Source organism: Synchiropus splendidus, chromosome 17 (genome assembly GCF_027744825.2).
Source record: "Synchiropus splendidus isolate RoL2022-P1 chromosome 17, RoL_Sspl_1.0, whole genome shotgun sequence".
In the NCBI taxonomy this organism is placed as follows: Eukaryota; Metazoa; Chordata; class Actinopteri; order Syngnathiformes; family Callionymidae; genus Synchiropus; species Synchiropus splendidus.
In genome coordinates this window covers 14,584,943-14,606,802 of record NC_071350.1, presented here as the reverse complement: position 1 = coordinate 14,606,802, position 21,860 = coordinate 14,584,943, and the positions used below count along the sequence as shown (strand labels likewise).

The following is a 21,860-nucleotide window of genomic DNA, read 5'->3' as shown; positions in this document are numbered from 1 at the left end:
AATGACAAATGAATGAATGAAATACGTTGCGAGTATTAAAGAAATGTTCTCGGCAGGTGCTGTCGCTGTCACATGACAGGCTCTTATGATCTCCACTTGCTGGAGAACAACCTGCGGGAGATGCTCATTAGATCAATGTTGAGTTTAATTTTGTGTTCTGGGCCACACAAATTGACAAGGCGAGTCACATTTGGCCACTGCTCCTTAAGTTTGACACAAGCTCCCGTGCAACAACATTCTGATCCACCTGATCGTTCCAGCCTTGTTGCTCCAGATTCACTGACAGATTGAAACCTTTCAGGTATCATTTCCAGGTGACGACCGTCAAGTGTGGAGGCAGAGGACTGGCTCCACGCTGCTGTTGTGTCGCCAGCTATCTGATTAATGCATTTTCGCTGTGTTATTAGCTAACACACACACACACATCAAAGCAGCACCTCCCTGCTGTGTTTCAGTCAATGAGGCTCCACTGGTTTACAACTGTATCTGACCCTGCGTGTGAGCGTTTGTATTGCTGCACGTGTGAGTCTGTTGGACCTGCAATAATCTCATCATTAAACCGCTCACGTAAAATTCATTTTTTACAATCTCATCCACTGTCACCGTCTTACTTCATTCCAGCGAAAGGTCGTGACCTGCTGGAGAATTCACACCTCTGAGTCGCTAAAAATGTTAATTCTCCTAAAGCATGCTAATGAATATCCTGCTTCCCGCCATTGTTTACCCAGACTGCACCTGTAACGGGAGGCCAAGCGTCTCTAGGATGTGGTGTGAACTTTGACACGGGGCAGGTTTCAGGACGATGCCAAGAGAATAGGGGAAGACGGCAGACAACAGGCAGGAAGAAGAATGAAAATATGTTAGATTTTGACCTTTGTATGCGATATGCCAGGCCACATGACGTGACAAATCATTCTTTAACATTTCGGTTCTTTGTTCGGGTTCCCAGCTTTCACCGAGCAAGAGTCGACGCAAATGTCTGCTGATGACAGAGCAACATTATTCACATCGACAAAAGACACTTTGGATATTTCAATCAAACATCTACTTGAGATGAAAATAGTCCTCAGTTAGGAGGATCTTGCTGACTCAGAGATAAGAACCCACAGACACTTTATGACTTCTGGGACGTTTGCTATCAAGACGAGAACATTTATTACTGCTAACGTCTTTACCTGAAGCCACACAATCTGAAATGAACGTACATACAGTAGGATAAAATACGAGGAGGCGAATATTGATTTTTTTTTTAATGCAGGGAGAACTATAGATGAATCAAACAATCATATAAAGATTATTTAATCTGCGAAATAAAAAAAACGGAACGGAGTGGAATTTAAAAAAAGAAGGAAATTACAGGGGGGAAACTCACTTTGATGTAGCAGTTCCTAAACATCACAGTGCATGTCTGGATTACTGAGGAGCAAAAACGTTGTCCTAGTTTGCCTATAATGTCTTTAAAAACACACAAATGACTGTATTACACACTGACGTTTAACAATTTTTCTTGTCTCTATTACATAACACAAATTCATTAAGATACCTACACATCTTATGACCTTTCCTAGCAACAAGTGACCTTGGTAAAGTCACATTTGTCTGCTGTACTTTCAATGCTAAGATATTGTATTTGGTGTAGACATTTTTCTTGCTAAAGGTGCCTCAAAAAAAAACAAAAAAAAACTAACTCGTAGGTGGAATTCATTTCGTGTATATCATATTAGCCGTGTCACACACACATTTACTAATTGGATCAAACCTTAATGCTGTTAAAGCAGACTCAAACAAGAATTTCAGGGTTTTGCGAGAGTGTTACGGCCATATCAAGCTGCAGGTCATGATGGGCTGGGGAGGAAGAGCCCACTCGTATACACACACAGCAGGTGTGAAGAAATGGCAGCGCAGCAAGTCGCACAAATGAGTGCAGAAACTCCCCTAAATCAGGTGGAAAATACACACCACCACCATGAGCTCATCACAGAATTGAATTATTTTCCAGCTAACACTGAACGTACAGTTGCATAATTACAATATAATTACATTTTTAAACCATAATTTGTACGTACAGTCGGATAACTCATTTCAGTATTGTGAACATTATTTAACACACCAAAATTAATAAGAATTAATCATTTCATTTGAACAATGGCTTATTAAACAAGTTGATAAGTGCATCAGTTAATCGCCTAAATCATGACAATTCCTCAATAATAGTAACTTTGTTGTGTGTAGTAATAGCTCAAAACAGTGATTAAACTCCATTATCATCGATAAGCTATATACCATATTTAAATAAGGGACAATACAGCAAGACCACAACGACCACAAAACAACGACCAGAACGTTAAAAAAATGTATATGTTACTTAATTTTACGGTTTGTGGTGGAAGGAGTCCCATGTGAACGTTGATTTTAAAATAATTATTCGGATATTTTCCAACAGAATGAGGATAGATTTTGCAGTAACTATGTGAACGTGTCGGGGAAACAGAACCCGTCTTTAAAGCAATGCGACAGCGCCACCTTCTGTTACGTTACGTGAAGCGCGAATGCAAGTTAGCCAGTGACACCCAGACGAGTTGTCCACTAATACGTAGCCCTAAAAAATGGTAATAGGAGAACTTACAAGGGCTCTGCCTTCACATTTAAATGTAAAATTGATTTTACTGGGCTTCTACTATAGCATATTTGCTGTTACTTCATTGTTTTCTACACGTTTCGGTCGCGGGAGTCTGGTCTATAGTGAAGAGAAGCTTCCAACTGCTCACATTGTGAGCCTGTATAAACTGACAAAGTGCGCCGTCATATGTAATATGATCCAACTGTGTTCCAATGTTCCAGATTGAAAAAGTTGGGTATACCGTAATATGGCGGACTGTTGGTCACGTGGATACTTTTGCTTGCGCTAATTGGTTGCCGTGGTATCGAAGATGGTGGTTGTTTTCAACTGAACCGCGCTTTGTAGTTCAAACAACCAATCAGGGAGCTCCAATCGCGCGCCAAATTCTCAACGAATAGGAGCTCGTCTGCCTGTTTATAAGGCAGCCGGGCGGCGGCTTAGTAAAACTTTTAAGTTGTGTGTCGAAAATGGCAAGAACCAAGTAGACCGCTCGTAAATCCACCGGAGGAAAAGCTCCCAGGAAGCAGCTGGCGACCAAAGCCGCTCGCAAGAGCGCGCCGGCCACCGGAGGAGTGAAGAAGCCTCACCGCTACAGGCCCGGCACCGTGGCTCTGCGTGAGATCCGTCGCTACCAGAAATCCACCGAGCTGCTTATCCGCAAGCTGCCCTTCCAGCGGCTGGTCCGTGAGATCGCTCAGGATTTCAAGACCGACTTGCGCTTCCAGAGCTCTGCCGTCATGGCTCTGCAGGAGGCCAGCGAGGCTTACCTGGTGGGGCTGTTCGAGGACACCAACCTGTGCGCCATCCACGCCAAGAGAGTCACCATCATGCCCAAAGACATCCAGCTGGCCCGCCGCATCCGCGGAGAGAGGGCTTGATCCTTACCGTCGTCATCACTATAACGGCTCTTTTCAGAGCCACACACTCAATCTAAGCTTTTCCTGTGGCATACAGTCGGCATGAGCATCATTGCTATATTACTTCTTTGACTAGAGCAGACGGGTATAGATGATACACTTCGGATATTTATATTAAATACCAGGCGAGGGATGTACTAGTTATGCATGTATATGTGTTCATATAGTCAACACGCATTCCAGATGAAAAAGTGGGGGGAAAGGAAGTGTTAAGTGTATCGAACTGACGTGTCGGGACTTGCATAACCTGTTTGAAACTCATTTCCTGCACTGAGCCTTTCCACCAATGACAAAAGAGCACTGGCATATCTAAATTTGCATATCAAATAATATATCATAAGCCGTGCCGTGTCTGAAAAATAGCAACACGCTGTTATCCGCTGACAGTAACCATGCCTGAACAAGCAAAAGTCGCCAAGAAGGGCTCCAAGAAAGCCGTGACCAAGAATGCCAACAAGGGGGGCAAAAGGAGGAAGAAGACGAGGAAGCAGACATACGCCATCTACGTGTACAAGGTTCTGAAGCAGGTCCACCCGGACACCGGCATCTCTTCCAAGGCCATGAGCATCATGAACTCGTTCGTCAACGACATCTTCGAGCGCATCGCTGGAGAGGCTTCCCGCCTGGCTCACTACAACAAGCGCTCCACCATCAGCTCCAGGGAGATCCAGACAGCTGTCCGCCTGCTGCTCCCCGGTGAGCTGGCCAAGCACGCTGTGTCTGAGGGCACCAAGGCCGTCACCAAGTACACCAGCTCCAAGTAAACTTGGGCAAAACAAAACGGTCCTTTTCAGGACCACCCACCAATTTCTAAGAGTTGTTAGTAATTATCGCCAATAGGAACCAAGTTGTCTGTGGGTGGTTACAACGTTGTTTTATGCACGTATAAAGCCTCCACAACACGTTGTGATGTCACTACAAAAATATGGCAGCTAGTGGGGTTGGTTTGTGTCTAAGATGTTTCCGACAGGGAAGAATTACAGTTAAAAAGTGTCGCCCAACCATGTCAAACTGTCTCCGTCAGCACAAGCAATGACAATGAATACCCCATTCTTAAGTTGGGCAAAATCTGCGATCAAAACACTGGTGTAGAAAGGATGGTTTTTGATAGAATAATTACTGCTCTGACGTTACCCGAGTTGGCGCCACCCATGAGGAAAGCACCATGGCTTCATTCACGTCCGCAAATAGAATTCAAAAAGGAACGTGACCGCTGCCTGACCATCAGTTTCGGCTTTGTCCTGACTTGGAAAGAAAAATGTCTGGCCGCGGGAAGGGAGGAAAAGGACTCGGAAAGGGAGGCGCCAAGCGTCACCGCAAGGTTCTCCGCGATAACATCCAGGGGATCACCAAGCCCGCCATCCGCCGCCTGGCTCGCCGTGGTGGAGTCAAGCGTATCTCCGGTCTCATCTACGAGGAGACCCGCGGTGTGCTTAAAGTGTTCTTGGAGAACGTGATCCGTGACGCCGTCACCTACACCGAGCACGCTAAGAGGAAGACCGTGACCGCCATGGATGTGGTGTACGCCCTCAAGAGACAGGGCCGCACCCTGTACGGTTTCGGCGGTTAAACAGGCTCTTCAAACCACAAATCAAACGGCTCTTTTCAGAGCCACCTAATCCATAATAGAGAGCTGATTTCTGACTGTTTAAGAGTTGCTACTGCCAATATGTGCCGAATCTAAAAGTGATTTTTTTTTTTTTTTTTTTTTTTATTAATAACTTTTCTTGTAATCGTCTGACACTTCTTTGAAAATCAGTTGGAGGCAGCTAATTCTCAACTTAGTTCCAGCCCAAGTACCCAACCCTTTTCTCTGGAATTTCCACCCCATTAACTAATGAAACAACACTAGAGCATTTCTGTGCTATGATGTCACTGTTCTGAAACAGGCCTCGCGCCTGTTCCAGGACTCCTCGCTGTTACAGCAGCTGCATTCTTTAGCAGCCTTCATGTGATTGTAGTTGACTGGTTTTGGTTGGTGTCGCTGACACATGTAATGGAGGTCACCACTGACAGTCCGTGCAAAGTCTTTGCTTTCATTTTCCAGCAAATATACTGTGAAAGTAACCACGGAAATAAATAAAATAAGGTCACAGCCCACAGCTGGATGTGCTAAGACTAGTGATGTGCGGATCGATCCTAAAATATTGATACCTCCGATACCAGATACTGATTCTGTAAAATCGATCTCAACATGGTGAAACACTTAAGGTTTAATCACAGAGTTCAGTACTACGCGTTGAGGGAGGAGTAGAGTTCAGTCTCTCGAGGAGTCATGCCACGCAGCAGGAAGGCAATCTCCAGGTAAAGTAAACTAATAAATAATATTCATAATATAATAAATGATAGTAGTAAAGTAATAGTATGTTTATCGCTGAATTAATCTCACCCATCCTAACTTTAGCCGAGATTTATTCATGTAAGGATTCCTAGGTAGTTCACTATTTAAAGTAGATCTTTTAAATTATACAGTGCAATGACAATAAAACTGTACTAGGAAAGATGAATAAAACATAAGTTTAGCTCCTAAAATATTGTATTATTTTCAGTCAAATTTAAACTGTTAAATTAATATATATAATTTCAATTATTGTTTTTTGTTTAAATATTTTACTAGTGATTTCAGTTGCCAGTATAATTGTTTGTACCCCCTTTTTGTAGATTGTTGAACCTAATAACATTAGTATTCAGTGCTGAGTAGTCCCATAATTTGTTTTTCAGCGAGATACCTGGGAACTACTGCGACTTCTGTACAGTCTTTTCAAAGCCAGGAGATGTTCTGAGCAAAAAACTGAAAAGACTTAAGGGGGAGACTGTTGTTCATGTTAAAATGTCCGTGTTGAATTACATTTATAATGGTTGTTAATAAGAATAATTTATTTTAATGTTTTATTAGTTCAGAGTAAATAAACAAGTTACTCATCCTTGTATTCTCAAGGAAGCTATGGTTAGGTGTAGTCACATACATATAGGTTCCAGCAATACCAGTCTGAATATTACTCAGTATTGGATCAGAAATCAGTGGAATCAAACATCACTAGCTAAGACTCTTCTAAAGATGAACGTCATGGAAAAAAAAAAGAGGTTAAAGAATGTGGTCTGAGTGGCAGTCACCTGTCACTTGCTTTGCAGGATTTGTTTTTGGCCTGAACGTTTGACAGATTCTGACCACCCAGAGTTCTTTCTTGATCAAACAGCAGCAACAAAGATATCAATACTCACGGGAACATCGTTATGTGAGCTGCTTAACTAAATGGAATACATGCTTCTCTTTAGAAGAAGTGGGTGAGTCTGTTCTGATCGATAATTTAAAACTTCTTTTAATAAATACAATAAACAATGTGACTGTTTCATGAACTTCTCTCTAGTTTTAAGTGGGTGGCTCTGAAAAGAGCCGTTGTGTTGTTGGAGCCTTTACTTGGCCTTTGGCGCCTTCTCGGTCTTCTTGGGCAGCAGAACCGCCTGGATGTTGGGCAGCACACCACCCTGAGCGATGGTCACTCCGCCGAGCAGCTTGTTGAGCTCCTCGTCGTTGCGGACAGCCAGCTGCAGGTGGCGGGGGATGATCCTGGTCTTCTTGTTGTCGCGGGCGGCGTTTCCAGCCAACTCCAGGATCTCAGCGGTCAGATACTCGAGCACAGCCGCCAGGTAGACGGGAGCTCCAGCGCCAATACGCTGAGCATAGTTGCCTTTTCGCAGAAGCCTGTGGACACGACCAACTGGAAACTGGAGTCCGGCCCGAGAAGAACGAGACTTCGCCTTAGCCTTCACTTTTCCTGCTCCCTTCCCGCGTCCTGACATCGTAGGAGTGTTTGTTCTTTCGCTAGTGAGAGAAAAACTGCAGAGGAAGAGGCGTATCATCGGCCTCATATAGACGTCTTCTGCTCGTTGATTGGACGTCAGTGTCTGATAATATTTGCTCCAATCAGAGACGAGTACGACACAACAAACGTCGCTCACCAAATATTTCCACGACCGAGGGCTTGATAGGACTGTGCGCCAAAAATAACACACCCCTCAAATGTTTCCTCCCGCCTTTCAGCTGAAATTTGAGTGGCACGTTAACCTTGAGAGAATCGTCGGAAATTGTGTTAATTCCCCAATTCGTGTATTTATAAATCACATATCCAGATCTAAAAGAAACGATTTGATCGAGTTACAATTTTTCATTTGAATGTACAGTATATTTCAGCGGATCGTTTTCTGGGTCAAAAATGACATTTAAAAAAGCGTCAACTGAACGAGTTGACGAGCGCGTGCGGTCAACTCCTCCCACTGAACACAAGCTCAGCTGATAATTGGAGGAGAGTTGTTTGAAATTGCGCGCTGGAATCTGAGCGGGCTTCTCGCTTGCTGCTCCATCACACACACACACACACACAATAGAAATAAGATACACACGCAGTACGAGAAATTCATTATTACAGTTATCGCACGGCTCAGTAATGTGCCATGTAAAATCTTTGGCCGGTCCTTACAAGGTTATAAGCCTACACTTCAGTGTTAAAACTTCAGAATTAACTGGGTCAGTACAACTGGCTGAGGTCCCCATAAACAGAGTAATACAAAGCCGTGTGTCTGTGTGTACCAGCAGACCAGCTTTATAAGTATGCTATGTGATATATTTTTAGACCATTTGCTCATTGGTTCTCATCAGGACTGGAGAGCTGATGAAATAATCTAGATCCTCTGATTTCTTTCAATGAGGAGGGTGCTTCAGTAAATTATCTCATGGAGCGACAGTTTTTAAACATTGGTACATGTACCCTTTTCTGGAGCCACTTAAGTTGAATATTATAAAATAACATTTTAGCCATTGCATCTGTGACTCCCCTTGAATCGAAATGATGAGCTCAATGCGAATTCTGCATTCGGCTTTGCTTAGTAAGCCGTGAAAACTACATAGAAAATACATAAAAGACATGCTCATGATGATTACAATAATATTTCTTGTGGCCTTGGCCTCAATGTAAGCCATGCAATGCGATGCTGATGGTGCACTTGACACACGCAGCTACACCTGACATAGCCTTAGAAGTAGCCCAGTAGAGCAACAAAAAACTATCTAAGGTAGGGGTCACCAAACTTGTCTAACCAACAAGTTCACACAGTTTAACCAGCTGAAACCAGCAGCAGCTGACAGTCACTGATTACAGATGACTTGGCTGGTGAAGCTGTGTGTGCTTCATTGGCACACTCATTCAGCATCAGCATAGTTCTGCCATGGCTATAACCTTTACATTTAAAAATGCACAATGAACTTATCTGTCCATGTCATAAAATGTATTAATATATTCATTACAATTTGTTATGACTATTTATTTACAACAGATGTACAATTAACTATTTTTACTAAAACATTTTACTTTTACTTACTCTAAACAGCTCCTGCTTTCAGTCTAATTTTCTGGTTGAGAACCTTTTCTATAGAATGCAGGAGGAGGATAACTGTAGTGATGTATATAAACAGTGATTAATTATTACCAAGAACAGAATAGTACGCTTTAATTTGAAAAACATGGATGGAAAAGAACCACTGTCAGAATCCAACTGTGATGACTTCCTCTTCTCCCCTCGAAGTCAGTTTGTATAGCAACAGCAGCAAAACGCCCTCAGTTCAGTTAAACCAATGAAACTTGCGCACCGAAAGACCTTGTTTTGCATATAGCATGTATAAGTACGCTCGTATCACTTAGCATGACGCCACGCATCGACATGCCTGAACCAGCTAAACCCGCGCCCAAGAAGGGCTCCAAGAAAGCCGTTACGAAAAACGCTCCTAAATCGGGGAAAAGGAAGCGGAAGAGCAGGAAGGAGAGCTACGCCATCTACGTGTACAAGGTTCTGAAGCAGGTCCACCCGGACACCGGCATCTCCTCCAAGGCCATGAGCATCATGAACTCGTTCGTCAACGACATCTTCGAGCGCATCGCTGGAGAGGCTTCCCGCCTGGCTCACTACAACAAGCGCTCCACCATCAGCTCCAGGGAGATCCAGACAGCTGTCCGCCTGCTGCTCCCCGGTGAGCTGGCCAAGCACGCTGTGTCTGAGGGCACCAAGGCCGTCACCAAGTACACCAGCTCCAAGTAGATCCTGGCTTTTCATCAATCCAAAGGCTCTTCTCAGAGCCACCCACCAAGACTTGAAGTGCTTTATTCCATCTGTTCTTACTAGGACTGGTCAATTACAATTCACAACTATAGACAAAAATAGGTATTTATATAACTATTTAGTGGCATGTATTTTTCAGTGCAGTTCCAGGACCCTCACATTTAACAATGTGATGTCATAACCAAACATTCCCAGTGAAGGAAGCTGTATGCTGTGGATGGAAAGCTATGTCTTCAAAAAATCCTGAATGTACAAAAAATGCTATTAACTTTATGTAGCAGAGAGGTGTCATCAATTCAGCCTGTTTACACTCGTGCACAAATTCAACTTGCTTGAAAATACTGGTTTAAAGTACACACGTCACTCCAGTTGAGTTTTCATTCAAGAAAGACTCGATCATTGTTTTTTAGTTGATCTTTGACCATGGAGTCTTAGCTTCAGTTCTGGCTGGATATGACGCAGCTCAGATCCAAAGTCTGCCAACATTTTACATTGAAACAGGTGAGAATAGAATTGCAGTTCGCAGTGAGATTTCAAACCAAGCTATCTGGAGCCTTGCGTTTCCATTGTCACTACATAATGGGACATGGGACAAGTCTGAAACATAACATAAATAAATAAAACATATTGAATTATTACATTAATTGTCTTTGACAAGTAATTATGTTCCCTATTTATGCAACATTTTTTTAAAAATAGTAAAAATCGTAACCACATTGGATATTCAGTATTATGCGGCTTGGCCTCGAATTTGCAATTCGAAAACATCAATAATTACATGGAGCTAGAAACGTGTTCATCAAACTCAGGCATTTTCAACCGATGAAAGGAAGTTCTGTTTTTTTTTTTTAGGGAGACTCAATGTTTCGATATGAGAGCGAGTTTGAGCCAATGACGTCACCTTAAAGAACGTTGCTCCGCCTAGCTGTTATGTTGTCTTCAACAACGTCCGCTATAAGAGTATAAGCTAGGCGGCGACGCGAGTCGCCGGCATTTCAGTTTCGTTGTCTAACTGAGAAAAGATGTCTGGCCGCGGGAAGGGAGGAAAGGGACTCGGTAAAGGAGGCGCCAAGCGTCATCGCAAGGTTCTCCGTGACAACATCCAGGGGATCACCAAGCCCGCCATCCGCCGTCTGGCTCGCCGTGGTGGAGTCAAGCGTATCTCCGGTCTGATCTACGAGGAGACCCGCGGTGTGCTCAAGGTGTTCCTGGAGAACGTCATCCGTGACGCCGTCACCTACACCGAGCACGCTAAGAGGAAGACCGTGACCGCCATGGATGTGGTGTACGCTCTCAAGAGACAGGGCCGCACCTTGTACGGCTTCGGCGGTTAATCGCTTATTACTGATCAATACACAATTCAAAGGCTCTTCTAAGAGCCGCCCACATACATTAAAGAGCGATGTTCTTAAACATGTTTTATTCAAATATTGCTAGTAATTGAAGGTAGTTAAGAGTATTCTATAATTCTGAAAGCATTTAGTCAGACCGAATAAACTGAAACGGCAGAGGACCAAAAGAAAATATGCATGACAGTGGAATGTTTTATCGTTATGAAAGTTTCATTTTAAAGCAAATCTGGTTTAAACTGTATCTTGTCTTTTTGTAATGTGTCAATTATACCCTTTGTATTAAAATGTCAACTGAATAAAGTTATTTAAAAAGCAAAGTAGCTCAATATTAGTTACACCAGCTTGGCGGTACAGAGTCGGAAACTCCCAACTCTGCGTTTCGACGTTCTGAATATCTTCTGCTTTTACACGTGAATTAGTTTGCTGCCAATTTATATATTAGAAGGTTGTGTCAAAAGGTTTTGTTGACAAAAAGCACGTCAACGAGCCAGCTGGCTTTCTTCAATAGTCCAGTACATCGAAGTTGATTTGAATCCTGGCGCATTTTTTAAATCTGATTCTTCCAATGAGTAGCCGCGTTCTGTCCCTTATAGGCGGAGCACAGCTGCGGCAATGACCAATAGAGAGCGGAGTCGTAAAATTGCGTCACTGTGACGGCGCAACAGCGAACGGTTTAAAGCAGGCTCTGCGTGAACTCTCCCATTTTCTCCTGAAGGAAAGAATTCAACATGGCAAGAACCAAGCAGACCGCTCGTAAATCCACCGGAGGAAAAGCTCCCAGGAAGCAGCTGGCGACCAAAGCCGCTCGTAAGAGCGCGCCAGCCACCGGAGGAGTGAAGAAGCCTCACCGCTACAGGCCCGGCACCGTGGCTCTGCGTGAGATCCGTCGCTACCAGAAGTCCACCGAGCTGCTTATCCGCAAGCTGCCCTTCCAGCGTCTGGTCCGTGAGATCGCTCAGGACTTCAAGACTGACCTGCGCTTCCAGAGCTCTGCCGTCATGGCTCTGCAGGAGGCAAGCGAGGCTTACCTGGTGGGGCTGTTTGAGGACACCAACCTGTGCGCCATCCACGCCAAGAGAGTCACCATCATGCCCAAAGACATCCAGCTGGCCCGCCGCATCCGCGGAGAGAGGGCTTAAACCTTACCGTCTTCATCACTATAACGGCTCTTTTCAGAGCCACACACTTTAATTTAAAGAGTGACGTGAACCAAATCCGATAGTTTTTATCGAAGCAACTTAAAAAAAATGTCTCAGTATCTATAAACTAGACTTGTTTTTATACATCTTGTCCCTCGTTTGCACCAACCCTGACCATCAATCGAGTGCGAAAAGTCTCGATTAATGAGCATTTTACAGTATACTCTTATTTGTTCAAATGTTTGCACATAGTCTGCACACCGAAGACGAACAGCTGGATTGGAATCGCAGTCTAAAAGCGAGAACAAGTTCATGGATCATTAAGGATATTATATGGTGTTAGACAAGCCATGGACGATAAAGCATTAAGTTGAGAATGCGAACTTGTAATGTCCGGCATTGGACAGCAGGTGGTAGTAACGTCCAGCATAGCGCGCCTGTACAAGCCGCAACTGAACTCTATAATGACAGATGAATGAACCACATTTTGGCATCGTCGATGACAGTTTATTTCGGTGATTTCATTGAACATCGTCATTTTTATATCATGATTTCCGGGTAGTTTTGGAATTTTACCCGTAGCCAGTCACGTGTCCGGATGGCAGCGACAGAAATAAGAGGAGAAAGAGGAGCTGTTTAGAGCGAATAAAATGCACTATTTCATGACTTTCCCTAAAATGCTCATTGACTTGTCAATAACTTTTTGCGTTGCATATTAGATGGACCGACATGCTTGAAAAGGTAACCACCAACGTTCTAATACATCCATCTGGGGTGTGTATTGTGACACATCGGATCAAATGTCACCAAACGGAATATTTTTTAAGCATATTTCATTGAGATGTGATGCCATCATTTGTCACACAAGCCAAATGTTAATCGTGAAACATTTTCTCAGACTGAAATCATGTGTGTGTTTCCCATCCCACAAACGCGATTTTATTCGGAAACTCTTGTTGACTCAAGGCCCGTTCACGTTTGTTGTGCAAGACAAACATGTTTGTGGGTATAAAAAGTGATTTTGGATAAGCAGTGGTTGATGTGTGTGTTTTTATATGACCAAAAGACAAAATAATTCGCAGCGACGGCTCCGACGACGACGATGAAGAGAACTTCAGAGGTTATGAAAACAAATCAGCGGCACAAAGGACAGAATCGATGGCATTAGGATGAAGACACAAGCCTGTAGTTTTATTTGTGAACACAATTGTTTGCACAATTCGGTCGACGCCATTGTTTTTGCTGATGAAACATGGGGAGAAAACACAACTTGTTGGAGGGTCCGTCGTCCAAGCGCAGGAGCAATGGATTCACTCTCTACGGTTCTCATGGTGCGTTTAAGGCCGGCTCCGTCTCCGCTGATGACCAGACTAGTCAGTCACTGAAAAGCATGGCAGAAGTCGCCCCAGCTCCCGCCGCCGCCCCGGCAAAAGCGGCCAAGAAGAAGAAGACCACCAAGCCGGCTAAGACTGGACCTAGCGTGCGTGAGCTCATCACCAAGGCCGTGTCCGCATCCAAGGAGCGGAGCGGAGTTTCTCTTGCTGCCATCAAGAAGGCTCTGACCGCCGGCGGGTATGATGTGGAGAAGAACAAAGTCCGCGTCAAGACCGCCATCAAGAAGCTGGTTACCGACGGAATTCTTGTCCAGACTAAAGGAACCGGGGCATCCGGCTCCTTCAAGATGAGCAAGAAGGAGGCTCCTAAAGCCAAAAAAGCTGCTCCCAAGGCCAAGAAAGCACCCGCGAAGAAACCTGCTGCAGCCAAGAAGCCCAAGACTGCAGCGAAGAAAACTGCAGCCGCGAAGAAGTCACCCAAGAAAGCAGCCAAGAAACCCGCAGCCAAGAAACCCGCAGCAAAGAGTCCCAAGAAGGCTGCAAAGAAGGTCGCCAAGAGCCCGAAGAAGGTAGCGAAGAAGCCTGCGGCAAAGAAGGCGCCAGCCAAGAAAGTTGCCAAACCCAAAGTCAAGAAGGCAGCGCCCAAAAAGAAGTAATCGTCCTCCCAAAAAAGGCTCTTTTCAGAGCCACCCACCTCCTCTACAGAGCTAAATCGTTTACACGCCACAGCTGTTGTTTAGCGTAAACATGCGGCAAATATTATTATAGAATATACAATACTAAAACATGTTATACACAGATAACGCGGATTGTTTCCCCACCATGTGTATATTTCTTGCATGCTCAGTGGTGTGCGAGCAAGTGGCTCCGCCCTCAACAGCGACCTTCGCTTTTCATTGGAGGAAAGCTTTAAGCGGTGTACGAGCTTGTCTTTGTCTTCTGAGAAGAGCCGCCCACCAACCGCGGACATATATTTATATAGATAGTTCCCTAGCATATCTTGGTTTTAACTCCAGGTTACTGTTTACAATGAGTGGAAGAGGTAAAACTGGCGGCAAATCCCGCGCTAAGGCCAAGTCTCGTTCTTCTCGGGCCGGACTCCAGTTTCCAGTTGGTCGTGTCCACAGGCTTCTGCGAAAAGGCAACTATGCTCAGCGTGTTGGTGCCGGAGCTCCCGTCTACCTGGCGGCTGTGCTCGAGTATCTGACCGCTGAGATCCTGGAGTTGGCTGGAAACGCCGCCCGCGACAACAAGAAGACCAGGATCATCCCCCGCCACCTGCAGCTGGCTGTCCGCAACGACGAGGAGCTCAACAAGCTGCTCGGCGGAGTGACCATCGCTCAGGGTGGTGTGCTGCCCAACATCCAGGCGGTTCTGCTGCCCAAGAAGACCGAGAAGGCGCCAAAGGCCAAGTAAAGGCTCCAACAACACAACGGCTCTTTTCAGAGCCACCCACTTTAAACTAGAGAGAGACCTTAGTCCCACAAAGTGTCTCCTCAAGTCAGTACCAGACATTGTTTATTACAAAACGGTTGTAAAATACAAGCATTTTAGCCAAGAACGCCGTGTTCGTTGCATTTGAATTTGCTTCTTTGTCAGGCTCTGCTCATGTCCGCCTGACCTGCCAATAAACCCCACTAAATACCACATTTATATTGAGTTTGAAAATATCTGGATCAGTCATCTATCCGAGACCGACGCTGGATTAATCACTTTGCTTTCAATGTGTCGCGACCAATGGGAAAACTTCTGTGGAGAACAAAAGATGCGAGCGACAGGCCGCCACTTTCCACCACAGCCAATCAAAACGAGGCAACGACAGACACCCCACCTCTGCCATACCACTATAAGACTGGTCGTTGTATCCGCAGTGAATAGTCGACTAGCTGCATCATGCCTGAACCAGCGAAGTCCGCGCCCAAGAAGGGCTCCAAGAAAGCCGTGACCAAGACCGCCGGCAAAGGAGGCAAAAAGAAGAAGAGGACCAGGAAGGAGAGCTACGCCATCTACGTGTACAAAGTTCTGAAGCAGGTCCACCCGGACACCGGCATCTCCTCCAAGGCCATGAGCATCATGAACTCGTTCGTCAACGACATTTTCGAGCGCATCGCTGGAGAGGCTTCCCGCCTGGCTCACTACAACAAGCGCTCCACCATCAGCTCCAGGGAGATCCAGACGGCTGTCCGCCTGCTGCTCCCCGGCGAGCTGGCCAAGCACGCTGTGTCTGAGGGCACCAAGGCCGTTACCAAGTACACCAGTTCCAAGTAGATAATTGATTACGAAACCTCAACGGCTCTTTTAAGAGCCACCCACTTCTTCTAATGCGCTTACCACAAATAAAATCACCCATAGAACTATCATATGGATCGTGTCGACATCATTGCCATTTCTAACATGGTGGGAAAGGACTGAGCCATAGTAATGGGTCATATCCTGAAGCTGGAATTTGTCGTTATATAGCGCAGGGTGTGCACACGCCACTACCAGCCTTTAACAGGATTGGAACTCTGGAGATTACTGAGGGAATTCAATCAGTGAAAAATATTTACTGCTTTAGTGAGATTTGGTTTCACGAGTACAGTATACATAAGCACGTGCTATTTTTCTCATGTGATCAGAACAGTCGTAATGCTGGACTCTAATCTAAGAATGGATATTGGTTGAGACTAGATCGAGACTGAGCACAGTACTCAAGCATATAAGGTGACCGTATCGAGGTGAGATTGTATGCTTTGGTTCATGGGTTTGATGAGATGGAAGTAAAGAGTCTCGATTTGATTTCAAGTCCATTTGCGTTACAGATTGAGACAAAGCACAGTTTAAGTTGGCTCCACCCCCACAGACATACACTGGGCTTCAATCACGTCCGGAAAATGAAGCCGTCTGCAGTATAAAGGTCTCCAAACAGCATTACTGCACGTGCGTCAGGAACACCTTTGCCTGGAACATGGCCGAAATTCGCACGACAGGGACGGTTTTTAGTGCAAATGTTTTAATGTGGTGGTTTAAACTGTCTTTTATCCTTTTGTAATTATGAATCAATTATATACTTTATGTTTGAAATTCCAATTGAATAAAGTAATTTAAAAAAATAAGGAAGAATACTATACTTAACCGCAACTTAGTCTGACATTTTAGAGATATTAGCAAGACAGTCGAAACTGAGCGTCACCTCACGCGGACGTGGTTGAGACCATGGGTGAAGCCAGCGACAGCAGGCGCGCATGTCTGACTGTGCAGTGTCAGTCTGCGTTCTCAACACACGTGACTTGTGAAGCACAAATAATTTTTTTTTTACCCTCGTTTCTTGTATTCATATAGTCACTACAAAACACGTAAAAGGTAAACTTTAAGTAACTGTAAGCGGCATTACAGTAAGCAATTTTCTAATGCAGGACACTAACGATGATTCCGACGATCGGTAACTCTTAATAGAGTTTTGCATAATTCATGGTATATAGCTTGACTAAAACCATTAAATGAATGTCCATTTTGGAAGCTCGATCAGAATCAGTGTGTGGCTCTGAAAAGAGCCGTTATAGTGATGACGACGGTATGGTTTAAGCCCTCTCTCCGCGGATGCGGCGGGCCAGCTGGATGTCTTTGGGCATGATGGTGACTCTCTTGGCGTGGATGGCGCACAGGTTGGTGTCCTCAAACAGCCCCACCAGGTAAGCCTCGCTGGCCTCCTGCAGAGCCATGACGGCAGAGCTCTGGAAGCGCAGGTCAGTCTTGAAGTCCTGAGCGATCTCACGGACCAGACGCTGGAAGGGCAGCTTGCGGATAAGCAGCTCGGTGGACTTCTGGTAGCGACGGATCTCACGCAGAGCCACGGTGCCGGGCCTGTAGCGGTGAGGCTTCTTCACTCCTCCGGTGGCCGGCGCGCTCTTGCGAGCGGCTTTGGTCGCCAGCTGCTTCCTGGGAGCTTTTCCTCCGGTGGATTTACGAGCGGTCTGCTTGGTTCTTGCCATTCTAACTTGACTTCAGTTCAAGGAACAAATGTTTGCTGCCGTCCAACTGCAACTCCTTATAAAGGCACGCCGGCCCCACGAACGCTATGATTGGTCCAAAGTCAGGTCGCGCGCGTTGCTCGTGACCAGCAATTGGTTGGCGACAGCTGAAAATGAAGCGCGTGCCTCAACAGCTGGACCGCCCCTCCTTTCTTCCGCAAGGAGCAGGGCTGTTGATGTTTGGGAATGATTTGAGTTCATGGAGGGACTTTGACACAAAAGTGTAGCAGAGTTGCAGCAAATAGGATGATGGTCAAGTTCTAAATCTGTGGCCAAATGAGAGTTTAGCTCAAGAGTAGTGTAACCAAAACGTCAGTCAGTGGCACCATCTAGCGGTCAGATGTATCAGCGTACCGCTGTCACATCTGGAATGAGCGCATGCGGATTTTATGATGCAGATATTTTAATATGTTTAATATGAAAATATATATAATATTTCTTATCCAATGAATCTGTCCCTGGTGTTGTGAGTTAACGAAGCTCCTAGAAGCAGTGGCGGCTCTTAAAAGAGCCTTTTAGGTTGAAACAGGATGACGAACTTCACATTTACTTCTTGGACTTCTTGCCTGCTGCTTTCTTGCCCAGAGACTTGGCCGCGACTCTCATGGGAGCGGACTTCTTACTAGCCACCTTCTTCACCGGGCTGACCTTCTTCTTTGGAGCGGACTTCCTGGGAGTTGACTTGGGGGCTTTTTTAGTCGCAGGACTTTTCTTCTTCGGGGAGCCCTTCTTGGTGCTTTCCTTGGCTGCAGACTTCTTCGCAGCTGGTTTCTTCTTCTTGTCATCTGTCTTCTTCTCTGCGGGCCTCTTCTTCCTCGGACTCCGGGCAGGCTTGCTGGATTTTACTTCCTTCTTGGCGATCTTAAAGGAGCCGGACGCGCCGGTGCCCTTGGTCTGGATTAGGGCGTTTTTGGCCACCAGCCTCTTGATGACTCCGTTGATGCGCTTGTTCGCGGCTTGCACGTCCACGCCGTTGGAGGCCAGGATCTTCTTGATCGCTGAGACCGACAGCCCTGCGCGCTCCTTAGAGTCGCCCACCGCAACAAGGATCATCTCGGACAGCCCGGAGCCGGCTGACTTCTTGCCTGACGGCCGCTTCTTCTTCTGTTTGGGCGCTTTTACCGCTACGGGAGGCGCAGCTGGTGCAGGTGCTTCTTCTGCCATTATTTTCTCGAGCGTTTCTCACGATCTGTGATCAACTTTCAGAGTTCTGACAGGAGGAGGAATTTATAATGTCAATGAGAACCGTGGAGACTCAACCGTCTCTGCTGCACCACTTCCTTCTTCCAACGAGGAGAGAATTGTGTTTTCTCTTCACTTTCTAAGCGATAAAACACACTGTAGACTGCAGTTAATCGATAACACTTCCCCACTATCGGCTAAAATACATCCTTACCTCCAGTCTGAGTCTGTATTCGACACAAAGGTCGCCTTCATTTAAGCGCAGAATGATTCAAAAGACCGCCAAACACCGTCACTTTCTGCCTGACGGCGCAGGTTTTCTTCGCATTTTGAGTCCTAAATCAAGATAAAACCATGACAACGATTCTTTAGAGACTTCATATTGAAAGCTAAGACGTTGAGGCACATCATAAAAAGTGAATCAATCTTCGATCACGCTTGATTACTTTTAACCAGCACGCGTTTGTGACGCGTGTAAACACACTGCGAGCCACAGCGAATTCCACGTCTCCCTGTTACAGTTGACTGAAGACGACAGCATTTATCTGTCTGAATTCTTCATATATGCTTCTTAATGCTTGTAATTGACAACATGAACAGAAGGTTTGACAAACATACCACTTCCTGATACCACTGAATTGAGGATAGTTTGCGCATTAGATGGATAATTTCGGAGCGTAACCACCAGGAGAGTCGGAAAAGCGACATTTAATTGTACAGTCAAAAAACGGGAAACAATTTAGTGACTGACAATGAAATAGCTTATTAAACCATTGTAACTTTGAACCGGAAAATTCACTTTGATTTTATATAGTACTGAATAGTTCATGGAACAGTTCACTTTTGTCTTCGCATTGCTAACACATTTATATGATGAGTTCATTACAGACAAAAAGTAGCTTGATGCATATGACGCAGATTAATTACAAATAAAACTTAATTTCTCAGTGAACTTTTTCCAGTCACCACCACATTATTCAATGTGATACCGGAACCATGTAAGAAACTGTAGTTAGCAAAATCATGTTGCTGACGTACTTTTGCACGCGCTTCATACAAAGCTTAGCTGTGAGCTACGTTGTTTTCAGTGTGTGGATGCCTGACATGGCTGCATTTTTGTAAAGCTTTTTCCAAACTGCCAAGAAATGTGGGCCAGTTTGAGGCCTTTTGCGTGACCTTTGTCTGACACTGCCACGGGCCAGGGTGACCCAGTGATGTGATGCTACCATCACTTCAGGGGCACCACATTATTTTCTCCTGCTTCTGTCTTATTTCCACCAAAGTATTGTGTCTCTTTAATTATATAAAATGGGGACCAGCACAGGAGTACTGGGTCCTGGGCTCACAGTGTCTCGACTTTCTCTCCGTCAGGTTCAGCTGTGAGACCATGCACTGAATTAAAGTACAGACTGTGTTCTGATGACACAATATAAAGCAGAAGTCACCTTCCTGAGTCCTGATCATCCGTTCCACCACAGTGGCCTGGCAGTGGGGTACTGGCATGGACCCTATAATGGGCCAATTTGAGATATCAGCAAGAGGATCTTTGCCGACTTCATATGACTTCTGTTGTTACGTCTTAGTGATCATTGTAGGGATTTTAGTTTAGGGTTTTTAAAGTTTTAAGTGATGTAAAAGCAGATTACTTAGCTATATCAAAAACAACCACGATCTTTCGTTCACTTCAATGGCATGAAAGCATTTAATTTGTCACACCTACAAGCCTGTCACCCCCCAAACTTGCTTCGGTTTATTCTGTCACTTAATGTCAATGAATTAGAATCAGTCTGCAATGTCAGACTGACAGTTATTTTAACAGTGTTGCTGTTTATTGAAGTAATACACTCCCTACGAGGACCAAAAATGTCACCTGCGTCGAGGACTGAAGGATAAATAAATTAGGCATCGGATCCGCTGATGAGCAGAGCACTGCGCCTCCTAGTGTCTACATGGTGAAGCCACAGCTGCATTTTCTCATGACTTCGAAAATGATTTTGTGTGAGAGATTTTGTAATGAAAACACTGGCATATTATGTGTGACTGTAATTCTAATAATCTGTCCAACGTTACAGAAAAATAACGAGGAAACAATGAAAGCTTCAATCTTAGAGAATACAATTGCAAATATTGTACAATTGAAAAAGTTCATATTAATTTTCAATTCAGGAACGCTCTGTAGTTCGAGGTGGGTGGCTCTTAAAAGAGCCGTTGGTGGGAGAAGTCGGCAGAACTCCTTTACTTTGCCTTGCTGGGCTTCTCAGACTTCTTGGGCAGCAGAACCGCCTGGATGTTGGGCAGCACTCCGCCCTGCGCGATGGTGACTCTGCCCAGCAGCTTGTTGAGCTCCTCGTCGTTGCGGACAGCCAGCTGCAGGTGGCGGGGGATGATCCTGGTCTTCTTGTTGTCACGGGCGGCGTTTCCGGCCAACTCCAGGATCTCAGCGGTCAGATACTCGAGCACAGCGGCCAGGTAGACCGGAGCTCCGGCACCGATGCGCTCGGCATAGTAGCCCTTCCTCAGGAGCCTGTGAACTCTGCCGACAGGGAACTGAAGACCAGCACGGGACGAGCGAGTCTTAGCCTTAGCGCGGGCTTTTCCAGATTTTCCACGTCCACTCATGATGAAAGTATTTTTAACTGTCAAAGTCAAAAACTGAATAACAATCTGTCGGCTTGCTGTTATATATCTTCTACAGTGAGGGCGGTTCGACTGTATGAGCGGGACATTCCGCGCTCTGAGTTGTCTGAGTTCTTTCCTCCAATCAGACAGGCAATAGCTGACGTGGTGGGCGGAGACAAGGAAGTTTGAACCAGAATTTGAGGAAATCCTGATGTGTCGCGCTTCAGTGTATCCGCGCCCTTTCTCTTGATATTGTTATAAAACCATTTTATTTCCGGTTACACAATTTTAGAAACTAGAAAGTAAATATCCTACAGGACATTATTTAAACGTGTTTACATTTCATTTTCTGTTGAATCTCGTCTCTGTAAAAAGAGTACAACTTAGCCTTCCTCTTCTTTTTGCCGGTCTTGGTAGCCTTCGACACGGCTGTCTTCAAGCCCTTCTTGGGTGCTTTCATTTGGTCAGGCATGAAATTATAAAACTAAAAAAAAAATCAGGTGTCAGTTATGTGTCATGTTAACTCATACCACGCAAACCTCGCCACACTGTGCAGCGACATAATAAAAAAACCGC

The 21,860-nt window shown here is 45.1% G+C and overlaps 6 protein-coding genes and 2 pseudogenes across 6 annotated transcripts; 6 read left to right on the top strand and 2 right to left on the bottom strand.

The window, feature by feature from the left end:
• Positions 1–3,087: 3,087 nt before the first annotated feature.
• LOC128748649 (histone H3-like) lies at positions 3,088–5,128 on the top strand (annotated as a pseudogene).
• On the top strand, positions 3,919–4,301 carry LOC128748656 (histone H2B 1/2-like). Its single transcript, XM_053847603.1, has one exon. It carries the CDS (start codon positions 3,930–3,932, stop codon positions 4,299–4,301), a length of 372 nt encoding a protein of 123 aa, XP_053703578.1. The 5' UTR covers positions 3,919–3,929.
• A 1,479-nt stretch (positions 5,129–6,607) lies between the features above and the next one.
• Positions 6,608–21,284, bottom strand: LOC128748647 (uncharacterized). The gene is made up of 2 exons (XM_053847595.1): positions 20,905–21,284; positions 6,608–7,354 (listed from the first exon to the last, which is right to left on the bottom strand). The coding sequence occupies exons 1-2, from the start codon at positions 21,282–21,284 to the stop codon at positions 6,952–6,954; spliced, it is 783 nt and encodes a 260-aa protein (XP_053703570.1). The 3' UTR covers positions 6,608–6,951.
• Positions 9,250–9,849, top strand: LOC128748658 (histone H2B-like). Its single transcript, XM_053847605.1, has one exon. The coding sequence runs from the start codon at positions 9,253–9,255 to the stop codon at positions 9,625–9,627; it is 375 nt and encodes a 124-aa protein (XP_053703580.1). The 5' UTR covers positions 9,250–9,252; the 3' UTR covers positions 9,628–9,849.
• On the top strand, positions 10,661–14,937 carry LOC128748646 (uncharacterized; annotated as a pseudogene).
• On the top strand, positions 13,525–14,221 carry LOC128748651 (histone H1-like). Its single transcript, XM_053847598.1, has one exon. It carries the CDS (start codon positions 13,530–13,532, stop codon positions 14,127–14,129), a length of 600 nt encoding a protein of 199 aa, XP_053703573.1. The 5' UTR covers positions 13,525–13,529; the 3' UTR covers positions 14,130–14,221.
• LOC128748654 (histone H2B 1/2) lies at positions 15,367–15,819 on the top strand. Its single transcript, XM_053847600.1, has one exon. It carries the CDS (start codon positions 15,367–15,369, stop codon positions 15,739–15,741), a length of 375 nt encoding a protein of 124 aa, XP_053703575.1. The 3' UTR covers positions 15,742–15,819.
• LOC128748650 (histone H1-like) lies at positions 17,948–18,671 on the bottom strand. The gene has a single exon (XM_053847597.1). It carries the CDS (start codon positions 18,645–18,647, stop codon positions 18,030–18,032), a length of 618 nt encoding a protein of 205 aa, XP_053703572.1. The 5' UTR covers positions 18,648–18,671; the 3' UTR covers positions 17,948–18,029.
• Positions 21,285–21,860: the final 576 nt, after the last annotated feature.

Coding starts and splice junctions, on each gene's coding strand:
- LOC128748656 (XM_053847603.1), top strand. CDS start 3,930: ATGCCTGAACAAGCAAAAGTCGCCAAGAAGGGCTCCAAGAAAGCCGTG.
- LOC128748658 (XM_053847605.1), top strand. CDS start 9,253: ATGCCTGAACCAGCTAAACCCGCGCCCAAGAAGGGCTCCAAGAAAGCC.
- LOC128748651 (XM_053847598.1), top strand. CDS start 13,530: ATGGCAGAAGTCGCCCCAGCTCCCGCCGCCGCCCCGGCAAAAGCGGCC.
- LOC128748654 (XM_053847600.1), top strand. CDS start 15,367: ATGCCTGAACCAGCGAAGTCCGCGCCCAAGAAGGGCTCCAAGAAAGCC.
- LOC128748650 (XM_053847597.1), bottom strand. CDS start 18,647: ATGGCAGAAGAAGCACCTGCACCAGCTGCGCCTCCCGTAGCGGTAAAA.
- LOC128748647 (XM_053847595.1), bottom strand. CDS start 21,284: ATGAGTGGACGTGGAAAATCTGGAAAAGCCCGCGCTAAGGCTAAGACT. Junction 7,355..20,904: donor GAGAAGCCCAGCAAGGCAAA/GTAAAGGAGTTC, acceptor CACTAGCGAAAG/AACAAACACTCCTACGATGT.